General features: G+C 39.9%; 3 protein-coding genes and 1 non-coding gene across 4 annotated transcripts; 1 reads left to right on the top strand and 3 right to left on the bottom strand.

Moving 5' to 3' along the window:
• The first annotated feature begins 1,134 nt into the window (after positions 1 to 1,134).
• On the top strand, positions 1,135 to 1,216 carry trnas-gcu. Its single transcript has one exon. It is a non-coding gene; the product is annotated as a tRNA-Ser (tRNA).
• A 2,457-nt stretch (positions 1,217 to 3,673) lies between these two features.
• On the bottom strand, positions 3,674 to 6,171 carry fam177b (family with sequence similarity 177 member B). Its single transcript, XM_023347404.1, has 5 exons — positions 5,497 to 6,171; positions 5,255 to 5,416; positions 5,118 to 5,172; positions 4,948 to 5,042; positions 3,674 to 4,606 (listed from the first exon to the last, which is right to left on the bottom strand). Exons 1-5 carry the CDS (start codon positions 5,518 to 5,520, stop codon positions 4,418 to 4,420), a joined length of 525 nt encoding a protein of 174 aa, XP_023203172.1. The 5' UTR covers positions 5,521 to 6,171; the 3' UTR covers positions 3,674 to 4,417.
• A 348-nt stretch (positions 6,172 to 6,519) lies between these two features.
• Positions 6,520 to 19,727, bottom strand: brox (BRO1 domain and CAAX motif containing). Its single transcript, XM_005812760.2, has 13 exons — positions 19,638 to 19,727; positions 19,038 to 19,171; positions 16,386 to 16,492; positions 15,451 to 15,547; positions 15,214 to 15,309; positions 13,522 to 13,594; positions 13,268 to 13,373; positions 12,847 to 12,936; positions 12,211 to 12,296; positions 12,024 to 12,105; positions 10,733 to 10,883; positions 9,742 to 9,901; positions 6,520 to 8,903 (listed from the first exon to the last, which is right to left on the bottom strand). The coding sequence occupies exons 2-13, from the start codon at positions 19,136 to 19,138 to the stop codon at positions 8,820 to 8,822; spliced, it is 1,233 nt and encodes a 410-aa protein (XP_005812817.1). The 5' UTR covers positions 19,139 to 19,171; positions 19,638 to 19,727; the 3' UTR covers positions 6,520 to 8,819.
• Positions 19,728 to 20,831: 1,104 nt separating this feature from the next.
• LOC102232240 (alpha-1,6-mannosyl-glycoprotein 2-beta-N-acetylglucosaminyltransferase-like) lies at positions 20,832 to 24,303 on the bottom strand. Its single transcript, XM_023348272.1, has 2 exons — positions 23,956 to 24,303; positions 20,832 to 23,860 (listed from the first exon to the last, which is right to left on the bottom strand). The coding sequence occupies exon 2, from the start codon at positions 23,602 to 23,604 to the stop codon at positions 22,342 to 22,344; it is 1,263 nt and encodes a 420-aa protein (XP_023204040.1). The 5' UTR covers positions 23,605 to 23,860; positions 23,956 to 24,303; the 3' UTR covers positions 20,832 to 22,341.
• Positions 24,304 to 25,572: the final 1,269 nt, after the last annotated feature.

The following is a 25,572-nucleotide window of genomic DNA, read 5'->3' as shown; positions in this document are numbered from 1 at the left end:
AATGGCTGGAAAACGAATGTTTCCTATACTCACTTTTTGACTCGGGAGCCTTTTAATTAAGGTGAAAAAAGGAATTGGAAAATCTCAATACACTGGGAATTTCTAGAGGCTTTGAATTCTCTATAGATCATCATTTGACATCCTTGATGGACAGCAACATTTTTCCTGCAGGTCTTTCAGAAGGCCATTTTGTTGATTTTAGAAACAGAACAGAATGTCTGGTCATTTGAATAGACATTATGAAAAGCAGTTTTAATTTCTTTCAAAAAGTGAAATTGTTTAACCTTTTTCAATTTGATAGATATAAATTCATATTTTGAAGCTTTTGTTTTCTTTTGCAAATAAAAACCACAGTCATTGACTAACCAAACTTTACACAGAAAGGGATAAGAAATCGCTCTGAACTCCACGGCCAATTAAATATACAAAAACTGAGCATAGCTTCTCTGCTTTCAAAAGCAACCGGCTAAAATTGTGAGGTCATTGCAACAAGTGACCTCACAATTTTTGTAGCAGCATTTGCTACATGCAGCAAATGTTGTATAATAACAGAAGCAGAAGGACATGTGTGTTCCTTCACATTTCCGGGCGATTTCCCAGCCACAAAAGTGAACTGGAACGCATTCCGAAGTCGGACTTCCCACTTGGAAAGAGGAAGCAACTCCGTCTACCCTGGTTCTGATTTGTAACGACGACTTGCATTTCAATAAGCTGACGGAAACACGTTTTATTATAAGAAAAGCTTGTCTAAAATTAATTAAGCTACTTCCAGCGCTTGCAACTCCAAATTGAAGAAATTAAAAGCGGTGTCTGCTGATCGAAAAACAAAGTTTAAAACGATGTTTGCAAAAGGTATTGCGAACAGTGTCTACTATGCAACTGGAACGCTGTCAACCCGAGTTTTCACTTCAGAGGCAAACGACACGCAGGTAAAAGCGGCTCCGGACCAGCCTAGCTTTACCACAGTAGACTAGCATGCTAGCCGCTCCTGCCAGCTACATCTGGCTTAACTACGACAAAATGCAGAGTTTTGTTTAGGTTTATTCAGGAAAAAATAAATATAGTAACATAGAAAGAGGTAATGTGGGGTCTGAATACTCAACACCGTCAATGTTATGCACTCGTTGCCAGGAGGACGAGGTGGCCGAGTGGTTAAGGCGATGGACTGCTAATCCATTGTGCTCTGCACGCGTGGGTTCGAATCCCATCCTCGTCGCATTCCAGTAACTTTTTTTTTGTGTGGCCTAAATCGAAATTTGATTTTTCCTTTTTTTCTCTCCATCCTTTAATCATTATTTGGACTCGACCTCTTGGATGTATGAATGTACGTGTGATTTGCGCTAACCAGAGGTTCTGTTGGAAGTTATAAAAAGATACGGCCTGCACCTGTTCTTGCGTAATGCTTCTTATGACTTTTGTAGAAAGTCATATGAAAATATACATCCAAGTCAAAACTATTTTTTAGAAAACTTTTAAGCTATTGTGCGGTCACATTTTCAAAAGCATGTATCAAAATTAACTGCTTTTAGTTCAGCTTGTTAAAGGGCGCCCTCTGCAGGCACAAAATCTGACTGTCACGGTCATTCCTAACAAAGTCCTAACAAATGACATCACGTCACCACGTAATTTACGTACGGCTTGCACGGATGTTCATGTACAGAGATGTTACCTAGATGCTACTTTGTCTCATTGTGCAACACACTGCTAATCCATTGGTGACAACAAATGATTAAATTTGCACTTTAAATTTCATAAGTGAGATTTGTTTATCAATCTGCCTTGATATGAACTATATGCATGGTGAGATGTAAAACGTTTTCACCTTTCATCTCGGCGTTATGGAGGCTTAGGTTACTGAGGAACAAAGATCTTCTATTCTATTTCTGCTTGGACGTCACCTTAAAATAAGTACTGATCAGTTTTAGTTGGTTTGATTAAATTTAGTATTTACCCGTTCCACTGTCCTCAGTTACATTCATCGGGTTTTACTGAGAACATAAAGCTACGAAATATACGGAAAACATCAGGCTGTACTCTCCTATTTATTGCAATTATGAGCATTTCCTGCAGAAGCCACAAGAGGGTGCTCACGTATCACAGATAGATATGGAAAAGCCGTAAACTTGTAGGTTTATTTTCACAGCAGTCGCACCAACGATGAGCTAACAGAGACAAAATAAAGTTACTAAATATAAGAAGAAGATTTACATACGGGTATGACATTCTCATGGTCTGAGAACATTGACTAAAAACAAAAGTTTTATATTAAAACAACAACAAAAAAAAAACTGCATTTATTTATATAGTTGCTTTCATTTAAACAGAAAATTTCAGGTTTTATCTAAACTGCTGCTAAAAAAAACCTTAACATTATTCAAGTCATACAAAGGTTCTTAATGCATATTTTGATATTTTTATTGTATTACAGTGATTTTTACAGGACAAAGTTTGTTCAAATCCTCCCTCTGTATTCAAATATGAAAAATAATGTTTTGGGAATGTAGATATGTTCAGGCTCTCAGCTGCAGCATTTATTTTTTGAAAATTACATTTTTACTGGACCTGACCGAGAACTTTGTCAACACTGTCAGACAGAAATAAGTTATAAGATGCACATGAAATGACATTTAAGTTGAAGTAATTGCTGGAATGTTGTACAGCATGAAGAGAAAATGTGAAGTAACCACAATTACATTTTAATCAAATGAATATAAATGAAAAGATGTAGGAAAAAATTCTTTGAAATACATTGTGAACTAATTCAAATCTTTCTAAATCACACTTGGACTCTGAGATTGTGCAGATCCTTCTCTTTTCTTGCTCAGTGTAGAACACGCCTGTGACCTGCGTGAGATTTTGTCCATAGTGATAATATTGTACTTCTGAACATTGATATTTTTTATTTATCCCTCTTCCACTCTCTTTCTCCATCGTTTCCTTTTTTTGTAAACTCTTCCCTCAGCTCAGGCTGGGAGTATCCTATCCTGATACTCCCTGTTCTTTGTCTTCTGCTCCTCCACTGATAGCTTTTCTCTGGCCATTCTAGCCTGAAATACATACGATTCTACAATCGGAGCACTGTTCATCAAACACTTCCCTCAGGAAATAAATCACACCTTATTAATATTAAAGGACTAATAAAGTAATGTTACATTTATACCATTAAACTATACAAGTTGTTGAAAATAAACAGAAACATATTTGAAAAGAAAGACTTGACGCCATTTCTGTGAAACACATTAAAATGAGGTAACTGCACTCTGTTGTCAACACCATCACCAGGAGTCAAAAATCTGATGGTGAAACTACCTCCATTTATATGACGTTATTCTGAAGGAGGCCATGTTGCACCTCGAAATCTTTACAATATACCAAAGTTAAGCATTTATGTCACAAAACCTCATCAACATTTTGTAAATTGTCACTTGTGGTGTTGACACAATATGGTTGTGACGAACAACGTAGGAATAAAGACGAAGAAAAGACAAAAGAACAACATTAGCCTCTCTTAGCAAAGGAACAATGAGGAAGTGGTGATGGGGTCCTCAGAATTTCTGATGCCCTCCAATAGTGCCTGATACTCAGGACACAATTTCAATTAAATTTGAAAACACATACAATGATTTTTAACTCCATGTATTGATACTTATGAAATTATTTATTTGAATATTTATATTTAGTTGTCAAGACATATTATGTTAGAATTCTTTGAAACTATGATAATGTATTGAGTTCTGCTCCAGGCTTTTACAGACACCATCCACCTTCTACAGTGTTTAAAATAAAAAACACTCAGCAAACACCATGAAAACATAACACTGTTGTGGTGACATTGCCAGGTTAGTTTATTCAGTTATTTGAAGAAGTTATATTTTGAATATATTTTATTCAAAGTATGTACTTTATCCAGCAGACATGTTCTGTCCCCCTTCTCAAGAATCAATAAATATACAAACTTATGCAAAAATACAGAGTAAATCTGACTAAACATAGAAGTTTCAAATGCTCACTGTGCATAGTAATGCTGATATTAGTCAGGCCTGCCTACAGTCAGCTGTTAACATACTCATACTTTTAATTTCATATGATGAATTTGTCTTCCTCTTCTGCATTAAAAAAGTGGAAATAGTCTTATTGTCGCCAGCTGCACTCAGCAATAGGTTGGGGAGGGTTAGATCTGTGCCATATTTTCTTTCTGCTCCTTACACGTAGAGAAAACATTGGACTCAGCAGCATTTCCTCTGGTATCTCCAGAACCGTAGGGATGCATTTTATGCAGTTCTGCCACTTACATCGGTTTCCTCAATGTCTTTGCTCTCTCAAAACACATTTGCTATCATTAAACCATCAACCCGAAAGCCACATTGCACATCAGGTGTTCACATTCCTCTCCATTTTCAGTCCTGCGGCTTTATGACTAGCTGTCCTCGTCGCGTTGATAGGCTCTGTTTTGGCATCCTTGGTGTTTGTCTCCATGTTTGTCATCACGGCTCTCGCCAGGATCGGAGGGACTGCTTACGCCTCCCGTGGCTCCATAGTGACCCCCTTCTAGCCCAGGGGAAAGGTGAGTGTCCTCTGCCTGGTCCTCCAAATGGTGACCTGTAATCTGTGAGAACGTCAGAAAGACTTGCAAGCACTGAAATACAAAGAATATCCTACGTATGCTGTAAAATAACTTAAAAATCGTCTAAAAGTATCTGAGTACATGAGGTTAATGGAGCTGGACATAAGATACTAGCCATAATCCTGAAAACACGATCCTCAGCATCATCGCCGCTGTGTGGTAGTGACAGACCTAAAAACATTTGGTTTTATAAAGTATTAAATCAGGTGAGCTGGATGCAGATTCACTGCTTCACAGCTACGCTCTACTGTGTGTCGGCCTATTGCAAAAAAAATCGCGTTGGGTACTGATTAGATTTCAGATATTCCTGAGCTGCAGGTTACCTTCTGCTCACGATAATATCGATCTACCGCATATTGATATTTGGCTCCATTCAGCCCAAGAGCGCCGGCCAGTCTCTCTCCAAGGAAATCACAGGCTGGTTTTAGAAAGACAAAAAGCGTCTCGTTAGTCTTCCTGTCATTAGTCTGATGACTTTTGCGGCACTACGTACCCAGCAGGGACATCCTCCCAACTAGAATGGCAACATTCTTGAACGACAGCCGGTTCTGAGTGAAGGAAGACAATTCTATCACATGATCTACCACTTTTGACGTCCAAACAGATTTCATCCTCTGAACAGATTCCCACCCTCCCCGTTGGTTCTGGGGTTCTGTGTGACTTCTGCTCCTCTGCCTCGTCTTCTTCAGAGTCCTCCAGCTCCAGACTTTCACCGCTGGAGAAGAAGACGATCCTCTTCTGCTTTTGCAAAGGTGGACCGTCAAACTCTGTCTCCTGGTCTTGTGGAGAAACCTGACGGATTAGAGAGATTTTTGCATAAACTTTTATTTCAAATGGAAACACCAAGAGATGTCACTTATTACACGACTCACTTCCTGCTGGCTGTCTGTGTTCATTCTGTGTTCACGCCGAGTGTCTGTGAAGAAAAACCAACTGCAGGATACCGGATGAGTCCTGAAACCTGAGAGGACAAACAGAGCGAACCTTAACTCATGACGAGAGCCGTCACTGCCCTCCTGTCAGTTCCTTCTTATCCCCAGGAGGCCGGGCTTAAAGCTGAGGAATGTCAGAGTTTACTGTCATGTCTATTTGCCAAACGTTGGAAACCTACTGTCTCACACACTACGTTTGAGTCACACCCTCTTTTATTCCTCACGGCATAAAAAAAGGACTTACCATGGTGTCATAAAAGAATGCAAGAGCAGGTTTTGGCTGTTAACATAAACCATCGGTCATTCCACCCTCAGCTGTTGCCCACAGTGTGTGTTGTCTTCAGTTCCATTGTCGCCAAGATCCAGACACATTTGTGGCAGATATCTGATGATTTTATTCGTGCCTCTCTCTCCGCTATGCTGCCGACGTCTCAACGGTTTGTCAGCAGAGAAAACAAGAGATTGGATATTAACTCAAATGTGAAGGATTCTTACATCTCCAACCAAGACCTCTGCAGGGCAAATCAGATCACAACCTTGTTTTTCTCTGCTCTGAATGTACAATATACTGTAGTTCACTCACTTCTATAGGAAGCAGTGAGTAGTTTGCTTCTTCCTTTTCTTTTTCAAACATTTAAGTAGCGGTAAACTATTTTTCTCTTGTCGTCCTACTATTGACTACTTGTTTTCTTGTTTTTAAAGACCAGTTTTGAAGTAAATAAATAAAATTAACCACTTGGATGCAACTGGGAAATAAATCTATTAGAAACATACTATAATAGTGCGCACTACAGTGGGGAGCGGAAAGTAAATCCAGGTAGCATTTTCAGAACTACTGCAACTGTTACTTTACTGTACTATTGCGTAATATTATACTGTCACTTGTCTCAACCAATATAATTATGAACAAAACTTACATTATGACTGCACTAAGATGTGCAAAGACAACACGTTACAGACAGCAACTTTTCTGACTGATTTAATACCACATGGGTTACATTTTACATAAAGGACACCACATGAGGAGGAGGAGGAGGAGGAGGAGGAAGAAAAGGAAGGTGTTCACACTTCAGCAGCGGTGTGGCGCCCTCATGAAGAATGGATGCGCACAATTAGCACCGGGCCGACGCCTGCGGCACCTCAAGAAGCTAAATCCGTTTCTCCAAGTGCAACGAACTACATGTCTAAACCAGCTCAACTTTAAAATCTGCTGAGTAGAGAGGTTCCAATGTGCTATGAATACAACAGGGTGGGTTAGGTTGGTGCATGGAAGCAGCTTTATACAGTCTATACAAGTTTCCAGCGGTTTCTAACTTACTGATTTAGATTTCATTGTCAAAGCGGGCAGAGGTCGGACAGCGGGGGCGACTCCGGTGAAGCTGCTCTGCAGGAAGATCTAAAACTACTGCGGAGGCAGATTCTGCTGTTTCTGTCTCTTGGAGCCACTCAGGACTACATGATGACCCAGTCTAAAACATACCATGTCTTAGTGGCATTCACATTTACAAAGTTACTTTTTCAAAGAAAAAATGGTAGCATAACATGACAACCGATTTGAGTTAAAACAATTTTTCCTCCTGCTTCGAAAAAATTCCCCCCATTCTACATTGTCATATTGTTGCCGCCAACACTTTGTAGTATTTTGAAACACAGCCGGAAGGAAAATTATAGAAAACACAACCCAAATAAATTAGTAGTAGTTTGCTTATTGCAGGGCATCGACGTTGATCTGCTCCAACAGTACGTGCTTCTGTTAGCATGCTAGCTAGTTTTAGAAAGAGTGATGGGTTCAGTGTCACTGTTTATTTTTGACTCGTCATATAACTTGAATTGATATTTTTACTGGCTTTAGGTGTTCCTTACATTAGAAAGCTGGAGGTTGAACAATTCTGGATACTTTTCTAGTTGTTCTTATAGTAACCTCTTTTAAGCTAGATGGCTAGCCGTGCGTAGCAACAGGTGGCGTAAGGAGAACTCTGAGATTGCTGCGGATATTCTTTTACATCTCTCTCTACAAGGACTTTAAACTGTAGGTATAGTTGAATAGAAGATGTTGCCGACTGTTTAATACGGTGATATCAATAACAGACCATCGCCCGCTCAGTTCATACCTACAGAACAAGGTGCCTACTATAAACAACAGCTACTGAGAAGGTTACATGGTTAGCATTGTATGCTGAGTTCTAATATCCATCAGAAACATTGCCTTTCAGCTGCACTGAACTCTATGCTAAGTGTTAGATTGTCTCCTATAATGTTCAAGAACCAAAACATATCAAACAGGCTCACATGTGTGTCTGAGTTTTGTCACCTCAATGTAATATTTAGCCATATCCAGCAATAGTAGGGTCTCCTTAAAGGAACAGTACATGTAGAAAACAGCTTAATGTCACATACAAAAAAGAGAAACTACAATACATGTGATCTAAATCAAATAAATCATCAACAGCTACAGCTAAAACAAAGTAAATTCACCATCAATACACACAGTCCGGTGTCTCTTGGATTTCTTGTCATTATAAATGATTGGATGATGTGATAGTGGGAAAACCTCTCAGCTCAGATACTCTGTATTCAGGTAGTACTCTGAAGGATTGTACGTATGCTTTTCCTCAGTCGGGATAAGTTATACCTGTAGTGATGAACATTCCAAACAAACGTTTCATAGTTGGAGTGCAATAAGTGCTTTTCTTCGGGTTGAAATTCTGGATCGTGTTACAGAACCGAACACATAAAACTTGTTTCTCTTCCTGCAGCTCATAGGTCAGGGTGGTTTGGTCCACCCATCTGTCTCCTATTAACCGGTTTTGGAGAATTTACTGTCTTGGGTAGAGTGAACTGCGTATGGTAAAAGTTCTTATCCCAAAACAAGCCACAATATTCCCGTTCGACAACACACACGGTAAACACACTCGCTGCATGTCTTCAATTTAACTCCAGAGGAACATCAGATGGGATGGGCTTTCTATTCTTTTCTTTTCTTTTTCTTGGACTAGTGCTTCAACTTGCCATCTTTTGCAGGTTTCAGCACACAGATAGGATTGAATTGTGGGCCTGCCTATCATACCGTCTGGAGCAGATTTTACACGAGTCAGATTGTTCTGGTAGTGGATCACATCCAAATATAAAGAACATGTTTCAGCATGAATGTAAAATACCATGGATTAATAGTGGGGGGGGAAAAAAGTCGATGGAGGAAGATAAACAGATGCTGTCTTTATAAACGATGTTTCTTCAGCATGGTTGATGCAAAGATGGAGGCTCTAGGAGAGAACACAGCCTGTGTCCTTCTGGGGCTTAAAATCAGGCTCCTTCACCGGCTTCACCTCCTCTTCCTTGGGCTTGGCCTGGTGGGACAGTAGAGCACAGTAAGACATGAACACTGTACGAGGTCAGCTTTTAATAAAAGCTGTTTAGCACGTCTGAATCAAGCCGTATTAGCATAACGTGACTTGAAGATGCAGTATAAAATTTTACAAAGATGTGTTTTGTACATATTTCTCAAAGCTGTTAATGTCATGACAGCGTAATGTGAGACGGACAATATGTGAAATAATCCCTGCCATCTGCAGAAATACACCACTACCAATCAGAGCAAAGAGGATCTTAACACTGTCAATCATACTCATGTACGCACTCCTTAATTTGCTAATGGCGGAGAAACTTCTGCCATCATCAGTGGCTATGCTAACTACCCTTAGCTATTCGTGACAGACTCCGTTGTGTGGAACCAGCTGTAGTGTAGCAGAAAGATGTTGAAAATGGGAATTTGTTCTCAATCAACTTACCTGGTTAAATAAAGGTTAAATAAGTAATAAAAAGCACAGAGGAAGGGATGAAAAGCATGTACACGAGGATGATTGTCAGCGCTAAGACCCTCCTTTTGGCTCTGATTGGTTGTTTCTGACCGAGCTGTACATTTCTGCGGATGGCAGTAGGACGACATGGCAACGACACAGGAGCATGATTTTTTCACAAATTATCTGTCTCATCTACTCTCAGAACATAGTGATAAGAGTTTCAACAAATATACAAAATATATATATATATTTTTTTTTTACAAAAGTTTCCTACTGCAATTTCAAGACTAAAGAGTTCTAATGATGTTGGAACAAAAACACTAGCGAGGCTTTTATAGACCAGTATTAGTAGATTACTGCATGGATTCATAAACCGACGGCACACCTTGTCATTTTTGGCTCCCTTGGTGAGGTCGAAGGTGGCGTAGACCTCAGGAGTGCACTGCTCACTGAGGGGCGGCAGCTCGAAGGGGACCGGCTCCGCCAGGCCGTAGCTGGCCTTCAGCTCCAGCTGGGGAGGCTCAGCAGGAACTTTATGGAAGTATCTGTGGGACGACATCCAGAAGAACATTAAATAAACAAAAAAAACAGGAGGACTTCTCAGCTTACATCTCACATTCTTCTCAGCTGCTTGCTACTGTAAAACTGACTAACGTTCAATCAGCTGCTGTGACAGTGCAGTTATGACCAAGAGTATCCACAGCAACAATTGTTAAAACACTAACATTGTGTTTTCCAATGTCTTCAAAGATCTATTGAAGATATTTTAGAAGTTTTAAAGACTTTTATGAGCAAATACTAAGAAAAATATTATACCCAAGGTAATACACTGCTCAAAAACAATAAAGGGAACACTCAAATAACACATCCTAGATCTGAATGAAAGAAATATTCTCATTGAATACTTTGTTCTGTACAAAGTTCCATTTGCACAACAGCAGGTGAAATTGATTGTCAATCAGTGTTGCTTCCTAAGTGGACAGTTTGATTTCACAGAAGTTTGATTTACTTGGAGTTATATTGTGTTGTTTAAGTGTTCCCTTTATTTTTTTGAGCAGTATATAATTCGATGATTTAATGGACAATGCTACTGATGTAAGAGGGGTGAGTGTAAAAAGAAGTTGATATTTCTATCCACTCCTTTGAACGTGTAAATATACATTGCTGTTCTTTTGTTTGAAATTATGTTTCTTTGTATATAACTTTTTATTCTTTTACTGTGCTACATTTAATAAACTCAAACTCAAAATGTAACAGGGTTCTCTGGTTCATGTTTCAACGACAAACCACCAGAGAGCACTGCAGCTGAGTCAGCAGTAAAATGTGCGCGCAGGTGCGTGTGTGTGTGTGTGTGTGTGTGTGTGTGTGTGACTCACATGAAGCCGTTCTCTCTCTGGCACTTCTCCAGCGTGGTTTTAATGAGCGCGCCCAGCTTGAGGAAGAACAGCTGCTCTGACGGCTTGGCCGTGGTGCCGGGCCCTTTGGTCTGACGGTACTCTTTACACAGCGCCTCCGCACGGGAGTAACCTGAACACACACTGTGTTAAAACCCACAACATACAGGGAGCACAGCGCTGTCGGGGAGGAAAAGACCTCTCACAACTCATGGCTGGATGTGTACATAACAGGGCAGTATGATGGAAATGTTTTATTCCCTCTAGAAAAACATATCTGGAGAGTCGCCTTGATTCTTTCATGCATGTCCTTTAGTCTCCCATGGCAACCATTCGGCTGTGCAAAACATCTGGCTGGACCTAGCACGAGTTTCGAGGCGGTTTCAGAGCTTAAGCCCTCCCCTCTGACTCCCCGCTCAGCTCCTTCAGACTAGAGGCAGCAATTATCAAACTCCTTGTGGAACTACCTCTCTGCTGAGCTGATTATAGGAGCTACTTCTCAATGAAAGCTCCTTCACTGTCCATTTTTAAAACCCGTCTGAAAACATACTTTTATTCATTGGCTTTCAACTCATCTGAGCCTTGATTTTACTTCATCTTTATTGGTAGTGATTATATCTGATTAGCCGTATTGTTTTATTGTGTTTGGAATTTAGTTTTTAACTCATTATTGTGTGCTTCGCTTTGTCCCTCTATTTTTATCATTTCTTTTATCTTATTTATTACTGATAAACAAGATAAAAAATTATTTTATCTCATTTATGAAATAAATAAGTCAAAGCACACAGCTTTGTATCAGCTGTGTGCTTTATAAATAAAGTTGATGAAAAACATTTTTAAAGGGTTCATAAAGGAGTCGTGTTGTGACGAGTTAATGAAGGCGGACTTTCAAAAAGAGCAGGAGTTCTTAAAGCAACAGCGGCCCATTTTCAAGGTTTTAGATTATGAAGTCAAATATCTTTGAAGTCAAATTTGATAAATATAGCAACAGGCGGTAACAGTTACTTAGTTTAGCTATCAAATGGCGCCATGTGCCTGGAAAATACATAATACTGCCCCCTTTAAATACACAGAGGCAGGAAACAAGAAGCAAACACACAGGAAGCACCTGTGGCATCACTGGCAGTCATTCGTTCTGACTCAAGTGGAGAGGAAACGCCACAACATGCAGCTCACTGACACATGATGGCATGTGTAAAGTTACACTATAACATCTCTAAGGTCACAAACAGCGCATGCTCTCAATAAAGCACAGTATGAAAGAAGCGCGTACATTTCTCGGCCTCCTGTAGGGATCTTATAGACTCTCCACATTTGTCGCTGGCCAGCAGCGTCTGGCCGTGGTAGCAGAACGCCTGCAAAGGAAAGCAGAAACCGTTGGGACCTTTCATGGTTAAACGTGTTTTGCTTTTGTTTTTTGTTCCCATCCGAAGCAAAGCTGCAAATGTGTGTCAGCTTACATAAGCCATGTAGAAGTACTGCTTCAGCTGCAGATACTTCCTCCACTTGCTGCTGCACTCCGGCTCCAGGGTGTTCAGCGTGTGGTCTGCACCGGCACAGATAAGAACAAGGTTTTACCACAAAACTATCAGAGTAACAATAAACCCACAGGATCAAATGTTAGAAACATTTTACACTACCAAACAATATGGCCGTGTAAAATGCCATATTGCCATTTTTTTGTTTTTTTTTTCTGTCTAAAAGGTTGCAAAATACAGCGACAAAGTTGCCAAGTTATCAACAGTGGGGTTACTATTGGCAACCGCACGTGCCAGATGTGCAGATGTCACCGAGTGGGCAGGCAACTTATCTTATAAGTGAAAGAATCTGTAATTTTTTAATCTACAGTATATTGACAAATTATTGACTTAAAACAAGTTTATATATGTTGCTAAAATGTTACTTTTAAATTAACGTTTTCGTATTTCAAGTGTGCTAAGATATTTTAACTAAATAAGACTTGGTAAGACTTTGTGTTTTTGCAAAGCGCAAGGAAAATGAACTTAAAACCCTTCTGAGATGCTGATGTCTCATTTTAAATATGCTGTTTGTTTGTTTGTTTGTTGTTTTTTACCTGCTGGTATAAAAACACTGACCAGCTTTCTGATAGAAGTTCGCCGTCTCAAAAGCCAAAGCTGCAATCAGGGAGGCGTTGTGCTTCAGCTCGATGGCTCTGGCAATCGTCACTGGAAAAATTTAACTGAATGTTAGATTTTTAAAAGTCAGTTCTGTTTAAAATGATTCAGCACAACACCAAAAACTTACATATTAAAAAAAATTAAATAGAGAAGAGTAAAATGTTGGAATTAAACGAGATGTGCCTAAAAACTAACGGCATTCACGTCTTTCACCCTCTCACACACTTATGTACTATAGTTGCTTTTTATTTTATGGTCAGACAGATAAGATTAAGTTTTATTTGTTGTTAAAGAAACATTGTGTTATCAAGTTTGAGATGCAGTCCAAGTAATTAAAGGTCAGGCTTTTTATCTCCCTGGTGATTTAGTCCAACGGTACCTTCCTGTGCCTCGGCTTGGCACTGGATGATATACGCGTCCATCACTCTGGGCTCCAGGTCTCGGCCCTTTTCAGCCGGGGTGATGAGGCGGGGAACGTGGACCTCCTATGGGAGAGATACAAAAACTTTTTTTTTATTTTTAATTTACAGCTCATTGATCTGTCACGTGTCCGCTTTCAGAAATATGCAGACTTGGTGCCGAGATCTAGCAGCGAAATGTTGGAAGTTTAAACTCGCGGTGCATCCGCTTCACCTTGAGAGTTTTGAAGATTCCAGCAGCAACCTTCAGGCTCTTGTGAACGTCCTTGGCTTCGGGCTCTGTTATGCTTTGAGAGAGGCAAACATGGCCGTCAGTATGCTACAAGAATATCCTCGTCATTTTCTGTGTGGTCAGTTGGCATATTTGGGTGACTAGGGGAACAAACTGTCAGCTCAAAACAGTCAACAAACACACAACCCAGGCAGTTTATTGCTAATCTCACAGGTTTAAGTCAGAAACAACATTTTGTTCATCAATAATTAATTTCAAACTTTTTAACTGTAGCATATCCATTTTTTTTCCCCTTGTGTGAAGTTCTGTTTGCATTTTTTCCACTAAAAAACAAAAACAATCAGCGACAACAGTGTTACTGCATAGATCCACTCACTGGCCACTTTATTAGGTACATCAGTTCAATTGGTTATTAACATAAAACGCTGAATTAGTAAATAACCCCACATCAACTCAGTGCATTCAAGCATTTAGATAACTTCCTGAAGTACAAACTAGATATGGATGAAAGGCCATTCAACTGATCTCAAAAACATACCACTAGTTGAAATTTGAAACAAACAGGCTACAGCAGCAGGAGACCGCTCACCAGGTTCCATTTCTGTCAGCTCAGAAAATTAAACACAGGCCACACTTCCCTCAAAACACCAGAACTGGACAATGTTAGTTAGCTTGGATAAACATCATCTGGTCCGACCAGTCTGGATTTCAGCTGCACCATTCAGTTAGTCAGAATCTAGTGTTAAAAACATGAGAACACAGATCCATTCTGCTTTGTATCAATGATTCAGATAGTGATGGCGGTCGAAAGATGTGGGGGATATTTTCTTCTCACACTTTGGTGCTTTATCATCTATCCGGTAGTTGTCGCTTACTACTTGCACTATCAAGGTAATAGTAGATGCCACAAAAATAAAATGGTGTTTTGGATATGAGAATAACCTTATCTGTACTTCAAAAACTTTATTGTCTGAATGTCATGAAGACTTGGGGTGTTTTCCCGCCTGATAATCTGGTAGAATGACTTTGACTGGGGAACAAAGTTGGAACATTTGTTCCATTTTCACCCACTGTGATGTGTTTTCACACTGAACTGTGTCAAACTAACCTGTTCCCCCCTCGCCTCGTAGTGGTGGCGCGACACCAAGAACCACTGAAGGAAATTAAAAGCCTCTGAAGAAGACACTGAGCACAACCTCCTTCTTCATGAAATGTGAATAAAACTGAAGCAGCGTCAGATTTTAGCAGGCGGAGGATTTTTCTTTTGTCTTTGGTAAAAGACTATAAACCTTTCCATTCGCTAGCGCTAGGCAACCGCAACAGAGTTCACTTCAACCAAAACAAGACCTAGGTTTGTAGGCAGACCAGAGTTTGTTTTTTTGAGAGTTCCTTCCCAAACAAACTGGACATTCCAGACAAACAAACTAGAGTCTGATTAAAGCAGGCTAAACAGGGCTAGTGTGAATAAACCCATAGGGTGTTTAACTGAAGGCAAAAGGGGTTTTAACGCAGTACTAACAGGGTGTACCTAATAAAGTAGCCAGCTAGAGAACAGACTGCTTAAGCAACACTTAAGCAATAATACCTCTGTATTATTAATACAGAGGTATTAATAATACAGAGTTGCAAAAACATGTTTCTTTTACATGCTAGAAAAGCAACAAAGACACTTACTTTTCCTTCCCAGCTAATCTTGAGGCAAACTTGGTGTACCAGACGGCTAAATTGAAGGCCATAGAGACCAGCTCAAAGACGGCATCCTGCTGGGCACTAACAGCAGGCCAAAGAGAAACCAGGAGTTAGGATTTCTACAAAACAACAATCTGAACATTATGTCAATCAGATCAGGTTAACTCTGTCCACAAGGGGCCTCAAAACCACCACAGCTTCCTCAAAGATGCCGTTTGATACCTTGGGATGTTTCCTTGTAAAGTGTCGGTCCACTTAAAGTTCTGGATGAACCTCATCTTGTTCTCCTGTGTAGTTCCATCCAGGGACGAGATGAGGCCTGTTGGTCACGGCACAACAAACACTGAAGACGTTTGGTAGGTGCAAGTTGAGGAATGAAATATAAGGGTGCTTGTTGGGTAGCATCTGGCAATTTTGTGTCTCTGCCTTTTCGGTTGTGTAGTAACTGGCTTTTCATATGCAAAGGATAACAACCCACATTGACAATAGTCTGCTGTACGGAAATGGTGTTATATGAATAAAATAAATACGATCTACAAGAAAATTATCATATTTTAAGCAGTAAATCAATTAAGCACATGATAAATTAAGATGAGCTAATAGAAATTTTTTATTTGTACAATTTATTGTTACGTGCTCTGTCTTTCTACCAAAAAATGGATGACAAAAGTCTTCAGTCTGGTGCTTTGGTCTCAACTAGTCCTTTGTTGAAAGACTTGATAATTCATTTTATTTCTTGTTTCTGTTGCTTTATTTATTTACTTATTTTGGATATTGAAAATGTCTTCCTGGTCCAGCGTTAAATATTTGTTAGAATTTCAAGTTTATTAATCTTTCAGAATGTGTTCTTGCGTTGTTATGCCATTATCATTAAGCTGCTTGAAAATGCTCTCAAAATCACAATATAATTGTTTATGGCAATGACTTCTTGGACAATTTATTGTGCAGCAAAGTTTGATACTGTTACACAGCTATATGAAACAAAAATTACGATTAGAGTATTTTTACAGTTTCTTATAAAAAAGAGAGAGAGAGAGAGAGAGCCAACATGCAACGTTAAAAGGCATAAACAGGCCTCTGCGCTTATTTCCTTTCAATAACTGTCCGTTTATAGAAAAACGTGCTGAAAACAACATGGCCGACGTGAGTGCACTTGCCTTGCAGCAGAGAGAAGTACGCATCCGAGGCGTTCTTCATGATTTCCGGGGTGCAGGTGGAGTCGGTGAACATCTCCAGCAGCCTCGCTCTGGTCGTCCTCAGGTCACTAAACGCATCACACGGACAGAAATCAGCTGACGATGTTGTCGCTCAAATACCAACAGACTTTTGTTCAGAATGAATAACCGATTGAAATTCTCTGTTTGACATCTACGGTCACTTGTGACTGAATTGAAAGACTTTTTGTAAAGTGCCTCAGGAAGACATTTGTTGTGAATTGGTGCAATAGAAATAAACCAAATTTAATTGATTTTTAAAAATGTACAAAAAATACTAAGAAGCGCCAGAATATGGGTCAGTTTCCACAGCGTTATGAAACACCTGCTGTATCAGACCTGGGCTGGTCTGAGGCTCACGATGGTATGATAACCTGAAGTAAAAATAGAACAGCTTGACTAATGATGGCATCACCACTACTCTTTTTAAATCAAAAATGCATTACATGATTGATTTCTATGTAGAACAGCTCTCCAGCTAGCGTGTTAGCTTACCGGTTGTGGTTTTCAAACAGTGCTACTTAATAAAAGTGATGGATGGCTCTTCTTTAGGTCCCAAACTATGACCGTCTGCTTTTTGCAACTGGAAATATTTTATCTCATCTTTATACTTGGTAAAAGCAAAGTCAAAGTAATCGCCACCTTTCAGCTACCTGAAGTGCTCAGTAACAGGTAGGGGAGGGGCAGCAAAGCAATATTCTATGCTCCAAGTGAGGAAAAGTTGTTGTTACTTTTTAAAAAGATGTCTTCTACTGACACCATCCGTTAAATCAACAACACTTTTTTATCACATCAGATTATTTATCTTTCAAAAAATATTAGGACTATTATTTTATTATTATATACTATTATTTATAATTTTCACTGTCATTTTCCCATTGACTTCCATCACCAAATGAAGAGGATTCAATTACTTGTGGTTGGGTTTTTTTTATTCAAATGATTTCTGGTTAAAACCTCAACAGGCAGTGATAAAGGGTGCTTTCAGAGCGGACTATGGGGACATTAAAAACGCCTTCCTTATTTTGCGATCCAGCTTAATGTGTGTGAATTTAATAGGTTCTTTAAAGCTGCGAGTCTTGATGAACAGCAACACAGGAGCATCTGAAGGCGTCCGTGTTGATATGATGAGAGACAGAAACAGGAAACTGTGAGCTGCTCCTGGTAGAGCTGAAATGAGCCGTCTGTGTTTACAGGATCGGTACAGATTGAGCCCTTTGGGTATAAATCTGGATCCTCCCACTTCCTTTCTGAACCGCCCGGCATGGTGTAGATCGGTCCCCTTATCTCATGTTTACCACAGTGTTGAGGATAATGTTGGTAATTTGCTACAATGATGCTGGATAAGCAATATGCAAACTCATAAAATCTGCAACATTAGCAGACAATTGTTGCCTTCTAAAGAATCCTCACATTAAAGCTGCTATATGTGACTTTTATAAGAAATATATTTATATATATTTTTTAACATATTTCTTGAAATTCTTACTATATCCTGACAGATTGTTATGAGAGAGATCATCTGTGAAAAAGATTTATCTCCTCCAGCTCCTTCCGGTGCTACTATTTCCAACCACCTATATACCACCGCTCCCAACCAAAACCAACCAATCAGAGCCAAGAGGAGGGTCTTAGCGCTGATATTCATCCTTGTGTACTCGCTGCTAAATGTGCTAATGGCAAAGAAACAACTTACTGCAACATAAAAATTGTTTATCCGCTGTCAAAGGTGGCTGTGCTAACTACCCTTACCATTCATGATAGACTTTGGTGACAGGAAAAAACTGCAGCTTAGCAGAGAGCAAACAGAGAAAGGGACGAGGAATGAGCAGCGCCACACAAGATTGTAATTGTCAGCACTAAGACCCGGCTCCTGGCTCTGACTGGTTGTTTCTAGTTAGTAGTGGGAGTCTGTCCGTCTCATACCATACTGTAACAACATGGTGATAGTTTCAACAAATATGCAAAATGTACATAATTTTATCTCAAAGTTACACACTGTAGCTTTAAAACTGTGGTGATGACACGTCCAGAACATGTTGTGCAGCCCCAACATGGGCCGATACAGACTGGGAACCGAGTCGACAAACCATTTCAATTTGACACCAATCAAACCCTGTTGAACACTTAGACCTGTCACTTTTCTCCTGCTTGAAAGACATCTTGTTTATTGCTAAATGTTCCCTAATGTTTCCATTTATATTTCTAGAATTGTGGTGCTCTTAATAGCTGTTCCATTAGTTCTGATTTGTTCTTTTGTAACCTTTCTTCATCTTTTTTTTCTTTTTTGATTGAGGTGCTACGTTTGTACAATTATTCCCTTTAATATTTTTGAATTGATGTCACTTGCATCTTTTTGTTGTTTTTGTTTTTGCTTTTTTAACCTGGTAGAAATCTTACTGTTATGTCTGTGTATCTTTCCGTTTTCCGTAGTATTTGACGTCCATATTGAGTGTGCTGCCACATTGAGGTGGTCAGCCCGCATGTGTAATCAAATCAACGCCAAAGTGTTGTATATTAAGTCTAACAGTAACCAGCCAGAGGAACATGTTCGGTGATGACGTTGCTGTTTCAGCTGGTGAACATTAGACTTACTTGCATATCTTGTTGGCAGCCGGGCTCCCTGCCACGCCATAGAAGTTAAAGGACACCGGCGCTGTTGCCTTCAGTGGGTTTCTGTGAAACCAATGGGCCATTATGTGGAAAGGGGCACACCTGCAGAGGGGAGGCTACAACACAGTGACAACAGGTTAATGACACCGACACGCTTGCTGTGTGTCTAGGATAGAGACTAGCTCGTAAACAGCTCGTTTCAGTGATTATTTCTCCAACACGCGACATTTGTAAGCGAATGAGAAGGGTTCCTACGTCACTTTTACGACGTCGTGGCTCCATCTCACCGTGTTAGCATTCTGATAAAACGCCTTTCACGTCAGTTCAAACATACTTCAAATCGCAGGAAGACCCACACTATTGTCCCAGTCGTGGACTGCGACTAAATATGTTATTTCCCCTACTACATAAAGACAAAAGTCCATGACGTCAGCTAACAGAGAGCAACCACAGCTAACTGGCTAACTGGCTAAATGTACAGCCGCAAGCAGGAATAGTTCGGTAGGGCAAACACAGAGTTATCAGATGGCTTTATAAATATACACCAACTGGTCTGAATGTAGCTGAACTTCGACTGTTTACCTGTCAATGCGTCGCCGTAGGTTAGCGATTTGGTTGCCTGGAAAGTCTGACAGTGACAACTAACTCACTTCCGGAAATAAACACGAAACAGGGGCGGACCAATGAAAACGGGCGCTCCTGTCACGTGGCACACTGGAGAAAAAGCAGTTCAGCTCTTGACTCACTGTGGGGGGTTTCTGTGCAGCTTTTGACATGTAAAACACGACACGCAGTGCATTTCTTGTTGGACAGGAGTTTTGCTTGCAACAGTTATAATTTTAAGGGCTTCTTCCTTTTCTAGCACATTAAACATACGTCATGTAATAAATGTAGCTACAGATATTGTGCTTCTAACATTAGTCATTATCTTCTATTGACAATAAAAGATTAAACTAAATATTGTGTTCATGAATGATTGTAAAAAAAAATAATCTGTCTATAAACTGAAGCCAAACAGATAAATCTTGCTGAGCTGCATGATCCTTGTTTTATATTTTATAATTTCACCTTTTAACCAGCTAGGCACATACTGTATGTAACCATAGTCTGTATGGTTATTAATTTCAACATAATTACTAGTTTTGCATATTTTGACCATCCACATTATCATACAAATAGCCATTGTTTGAATTCACAAAATTGAGTTGCTGTTTCTATATTGTTTCAACAAAACATTTTTCTCTCAGCACCACACTCACAGTTCAACTCACACCAGCGTTCTACGTTAATCGGAACTTGTTTGGATTTTTTCCCCCACTCATTTTTTGTGCTACGATCCTCCATTTTCTTGATTTCTCATGTTGCCACAAAAAAGCAGAGCTGTAGAGCTGAAACAATTAGTCGGATTAATCATGATGAATCGATTATAGAAATAATTGTCAACTAATTAAGTAATTGATTAATCACCAGCTGGAGAATACTGATGCAAAAAAACGGCATTTTACTGAAAAAAAACTATATATTCAGATTTGGATATTTAGCCATAACTGTAAAAATCATGTAAACAGTTTATATTTAAGATAAAAACTGTTTTGTCCATAAATATGTTCTACCCAAAACTCCTCAAATGGCAGTTTTATCTTCACCCAGTTCAACTTCACTAGTAGAATACTATCTAAAAATATTTTCTTATTTCTAAAATTTCATGAAAAAGGGCCTAAAGTTGAACCAAGATATTTTATTGTTTGAGGTGCTTTAAAAAAATATACCATGCCATATCACTTTACAAACTTTTTATTAGCATTTTTTGAAGAAATTACAAAAGTTCATGGTTTTCACAAGTATTTTTCCCATCAGACAAACAAATAATGTCCAGCTACTTCAAGTGATGATCAAAACAAATCAATAGAAAAAAAAGTGACCAAAAAAAAAAAAAAACAGGTTGATTCATACTCAAAAAGAGGAGTCATTAATAAGTCCACACGCAAAATTAATGGAAATTATTATTTGTGCCCTGGATTGTCATTACCGTCTCTCCCAGCGTCAATGTTGGGACGCTGGCAAAAACACAAGCAGAAATTCACTTCACAATCACATTCACTACAAATCAGGTGCAACAAAACAAGTAAGAAGCCCCAACCAAATCACTGTAACCATAAATCAACATTTAGATTTGAACGAATAAACCACCAGAACCAAAAAAATATCCCAAAAGGAAAAAAAACAAAAAGGTTTCCCAAAATTGTCAATATGGTGTAAGTACTTAGTTCTTTAATAGTCAGCGCATTTTAAGAAGTAATCTCCAAACAAGGCACTTTTGGTCAGACTGAAGGCAAAAACAAAATCATGTAAAAAAAAAAAAACAACAACAACAAAAACAGTGAAACAGAAGGATTTTTTTTTCTTAAATAAAATTCTCATTTAGTTCATTCTGTTCTCATTAACAAAAAAAAAAAAATCAATCTGTGAACATAGAAGGTGCAAATATAGAAAAGCAGCATTGCAGGTGATCCTGATGTTTGCAGAACCAAAATCCTGGTTCCAAAAGGTCACTTTTTGGCCTATCAGAAAGTAAATAAGAGCATAAGAAAAAAGTACTTTCTGGTTCTCTAACCCGAGATCAATACAACAGGAAAAGAACAAAAATGCCCCAATTGTCCAGTACAGAAAACAGTTCACATTACCCGACACATATTGTACTAGGTGAACAAAATAAGGAACTACAACATGATGAACAAACCCCAAAATTCATCAAATTTGATGAAGGCAGATAAACTTTTTTGAAACCAACTCTTTACGTTTGCCTCATTTACAATTGTACCATCAAAAGCACCTGGAAACACTTTTAAACAACTTCCCCTAAGCAGCTATACTCAAGCAGAAATTGTTCCTGAAACGAGTCCCTAGAAACCTACAAATAAACAGAATACGAAGGGTTTTCATTTGAGAGGAAGTGCCATCGGTATAAAATGTACCCTCTTGATGCTGTTTAATCTAACATTGAATCACATCTCCGGATGCTTTGGCTTGTAAGGCAGACAGAAAAGCAAAAGGCTGAGCTTGCAGTCACAATGTAAAGACTTTGGCACTTGTGGAACTTTGGCGAAATAAAAAATTATAGTTCAGATACGATCAGCATGCAAATTTGCACTTTGTCCCATAATCATTAGGTGACGACTTTGGTGGTTGAGAGAAAAAGAACCCAAAATCCATTACATCCCCGAGACACACGTGGTAAGTTCTTCAAGATGGCACATTTTGTAGACTATCGATGAAAAGGCGGAGCTCATAGACGTTTGGAATAATTGTTGCATAGAGCATGGTCTCGGACATCTCCCCAGCCTCCGTTCTGCATGTGCGCCTTGTGCTCCACTGGCTCCGCCCTACTGAGGACCAGGCGTGGAGGGTAGAGACCTTCCTTGGCCTTCTGAAGGCTCTCCGCTGCCTTTTGTGAGGCCTGTTCTGGTCTGCAGTTGTCCTTCTGGTGGAGACCGCAGTCTCCGGTGTGTAGAACCCTGGAGCCCTGCGCAACCAGCACCTTAAGGGGCTTCGATATGCAGGCTCCGGACAGATGCTGCAGAGTCCAGTCCCAGTTGTAATCATCGTAGGTGCAGTACTCATTGCTGCAGCCCATCAGCTTGTAGTAAACCTCCCTGGATATGCCCATGCCTATGTTGTGTTTAGTCGACATCCATCCTGAGGTCAACACCTTATCGGACATGCTGGTGAAATCTATCACGCCGTTGTGGTTGCCCAAAGCCAGCATGTCGCAGTCTAGGCAACTTGTCTTCCTAAACTCAATCATTAATTTATAAAAGTGGAAAAAGTCTGGTAAGATGTAGTTGTCTTCCTCGAGGAAGACGGCAAAGCCGCTGTAGCCCTGCATCGCCTGAACTCGCTCCCAAACGAAGTGCAGCTTCCACCACCAGTGGTGTTTGGTTTGAGTGACGAAGGCCTCCCTGTAGTGTCCGTAGGAATCAGGGTGGTCCGCGTTGAGGCATCCTGTTTTCCGAGCCGCGTCCTTGGACATGTCTCGGGGACAGTCTCGTGGGTCCTGCCCAGGAAACTCTTTGGGATACAGCTGGGTGCTGAAGGGGAAATAAATCTGCAGTACCTTGCAGAAAGTTATCCCTTGCACAATTGTGTTGATTTCCTGTGAAAAATAGTCGTGGCTGAAGATAAGGAGAAAACTGTGCACCTCAGCAGCTTTCTCCAGTGACCTGATGAGGAGCCGGAGGTATTCAGGCCTGTTGTGAACCTGCACGACCAGCACCAGCTGGGGCTCCCCGGGAAACCGATCTGCATTGTGGACACACTGCTTGTAATTGGCACTGTAAACGGACTGAGTCAATTCTGACACGGAGCCGAAATTAAATATCTCGCAAGAATTCGTTCCCTGATTTCCATTACCGTCCACGTTCCTGGAGCTGCCTGCTCTCGCGTCGTCTTCAGAAACTACCAACACACGTGTTGAAAACAAGAGAGTCACAAGTACAAAGATGACTCCCAGCAGCAGGAGCAGATTCCGCCTGAGCAGCCGAAACCTCATCTTTTCCTTCCTGAAAGCAAACTTTGGACTTCAGCAGATATGGCTTTTGTTCACCTCCTCGCGCGCGACTGCATCGTTAAAAGTCCTCGCGGCGCCGCGAGCCTCCGTTTCTTGGTGCGGCTCTTCAAAGGAAGCCCCAAAACGCCGCGTGACGTTTTTTTCTCTTAAAATCCGAGTACAACCTTTTTCTCCAACACGGCCGTCTTTCCGCTGGAAAACCGAGTCATTTTCCCAAGCAGTCGCCCCCAGAAAGAACCTGTGGAGGGAAAAAACATTTCAGGAAAGAAAACAAACTTCAGGCAAGTCTTCTGTTTGTTGTGAGTTTCCAAAAAACGACGCGGACACACTTACCCGAGCTAAGAATGAAGTGTCAACACGTTAATACCAGGAAGAGGATGACAGAACGGTGATGCAAGTTATTGACTGCTGACGTGTACAATCCAGCCAACGAGGAGAGAGCGCGAGCTGCTCCTCAGCGAATCGTTGTCCTGCTCTAGGTCACGTAACATGAGAAGGAAATGTAATCTGCAGCCAGCAGGATACTTTTGAAAACTCTTACCTTCATAAAACTTCATTGTTCGTAAAAAGGGTTCCTACGTGTAAACTAGAAAAACTATGGAACTGATTTTTCTACATACATGAAAAAAACCACAGCATGGTAGTTTATTCTTTATCCCATTTTCTAAAACATGTCTCTAGCTCCACTTTGTGTTTAATCCTTTCCCACTTTCTTGACACTTGTTCTATACTTTCTTTCTTTCTTGTGTTTCTCATTCATTCTTTTTTCAATCCTTCCTTTTGCTTCTTTTGTCCTTCCATGATGAGTCCCTCCTTTCATTTGTCCTTTAATTTCTTTCTTTCTTTCTTTTCTACATCTTTTCGTTTCTCCCTTGTCTCCATCATGTTCCGATTCTTCTATCCTTCCTATTATTCACACTGCTGCCCTTCCTTGTCCTTTTTTTGTCTTCTTCCCACAGTCTTCCCTAATGTCCCCGTCTCAATATGTTTCCCGTTTTCCTTCTTGTGTTTTTCTTCTCTTGTCGTTCTTCCTGTCTCCGAAATTGTCAGGTTCCATATTTAGCCAGTAAACTTTGGAGATCTGAGTCTGGAATTTTTATTTTATTTTTTTCCATGTAAAGTTTGTAGGACCCCTTGACATATTCATCTTTAGAATGTCAGTGTAAGGTAATGGATTCCTGTGGAGTAATAAAGTTGGACAGCTCTCTGTTTTTAAGTCATTTAAAAAGAACATCCAAACCCTTTGGCCCTGGGTTTATGCCTACAGGTCTTGCTGGTTTAGCAAATAACGAAAGCCTGGACGTGGCTATGCCTGAAACCATTAGGCTGGAAAAACCTGATACCCCTGTCAGGACGAGACAACAGAAGATGGAACCAGAGAGGCTGGGACTTGTGTCAGATACTGGGTCAGGATTATGCTGCAACAAGATCCTGTTGCATGGAGAGCTAAGATATGCACTGGTGCATAAAGAAAAAACAAACAAAAACATTTTAAAATCTTATTAAAAAGGACATTATTAAGAACAGGACTGTTCAGGACATATATTGCAAATATGTCCTGCACTATATTATCACATAACACCTGATAACACCACACATTTGCATTATCTGTTGTAGAGAAAGGCTTCAAGGCCAACCGTTTTCAGTCTAGGGGAAGTACATTTACTCAAACACTGGGATTGGTCTAATAAAGTTTCATTTTGATGCTGTTTATTTTTTGTTATACACTTCAGAGAAAAAGGCAACTTGACAAGTACGTTAGAGCAACAAGCTTCCGTCATTTGTACTTAGCCATTCAAAATTTCACAAAATAAAGTTCAACAAGACAACAAATAGCACCGTTAGTGAAACAGAACGTTACAACAATGACAAGATAATGCAGGCGTCGCATAGAGAGAAACCATAGAATGTGAATTTAAAATAAATAAATAAATTGCTGTGAACAATGAT

This window comes from Xiphophorus maculatus, chromosome 15, assembly GCF_002775205.1.
Source record: "Xiphophorus maculatus strain JP 163 A chromosome 15, X_maculatus-5.0-male, whole genome shotgun sequence".
Classification (NCBI taxonomy): domain Eukaryota; kingdom Metazoa; phylum Chordata; class Actinopteri; order Cyprinodontiformes; family Poeciliidae; genus Xiphophorus; species Xiphophorus maculatus.
The sequence above is the reverse complement of the archived record's forward strand: the minus strand, read 5'-3'. Positions and strand labels throughout refer to the sequence as shown.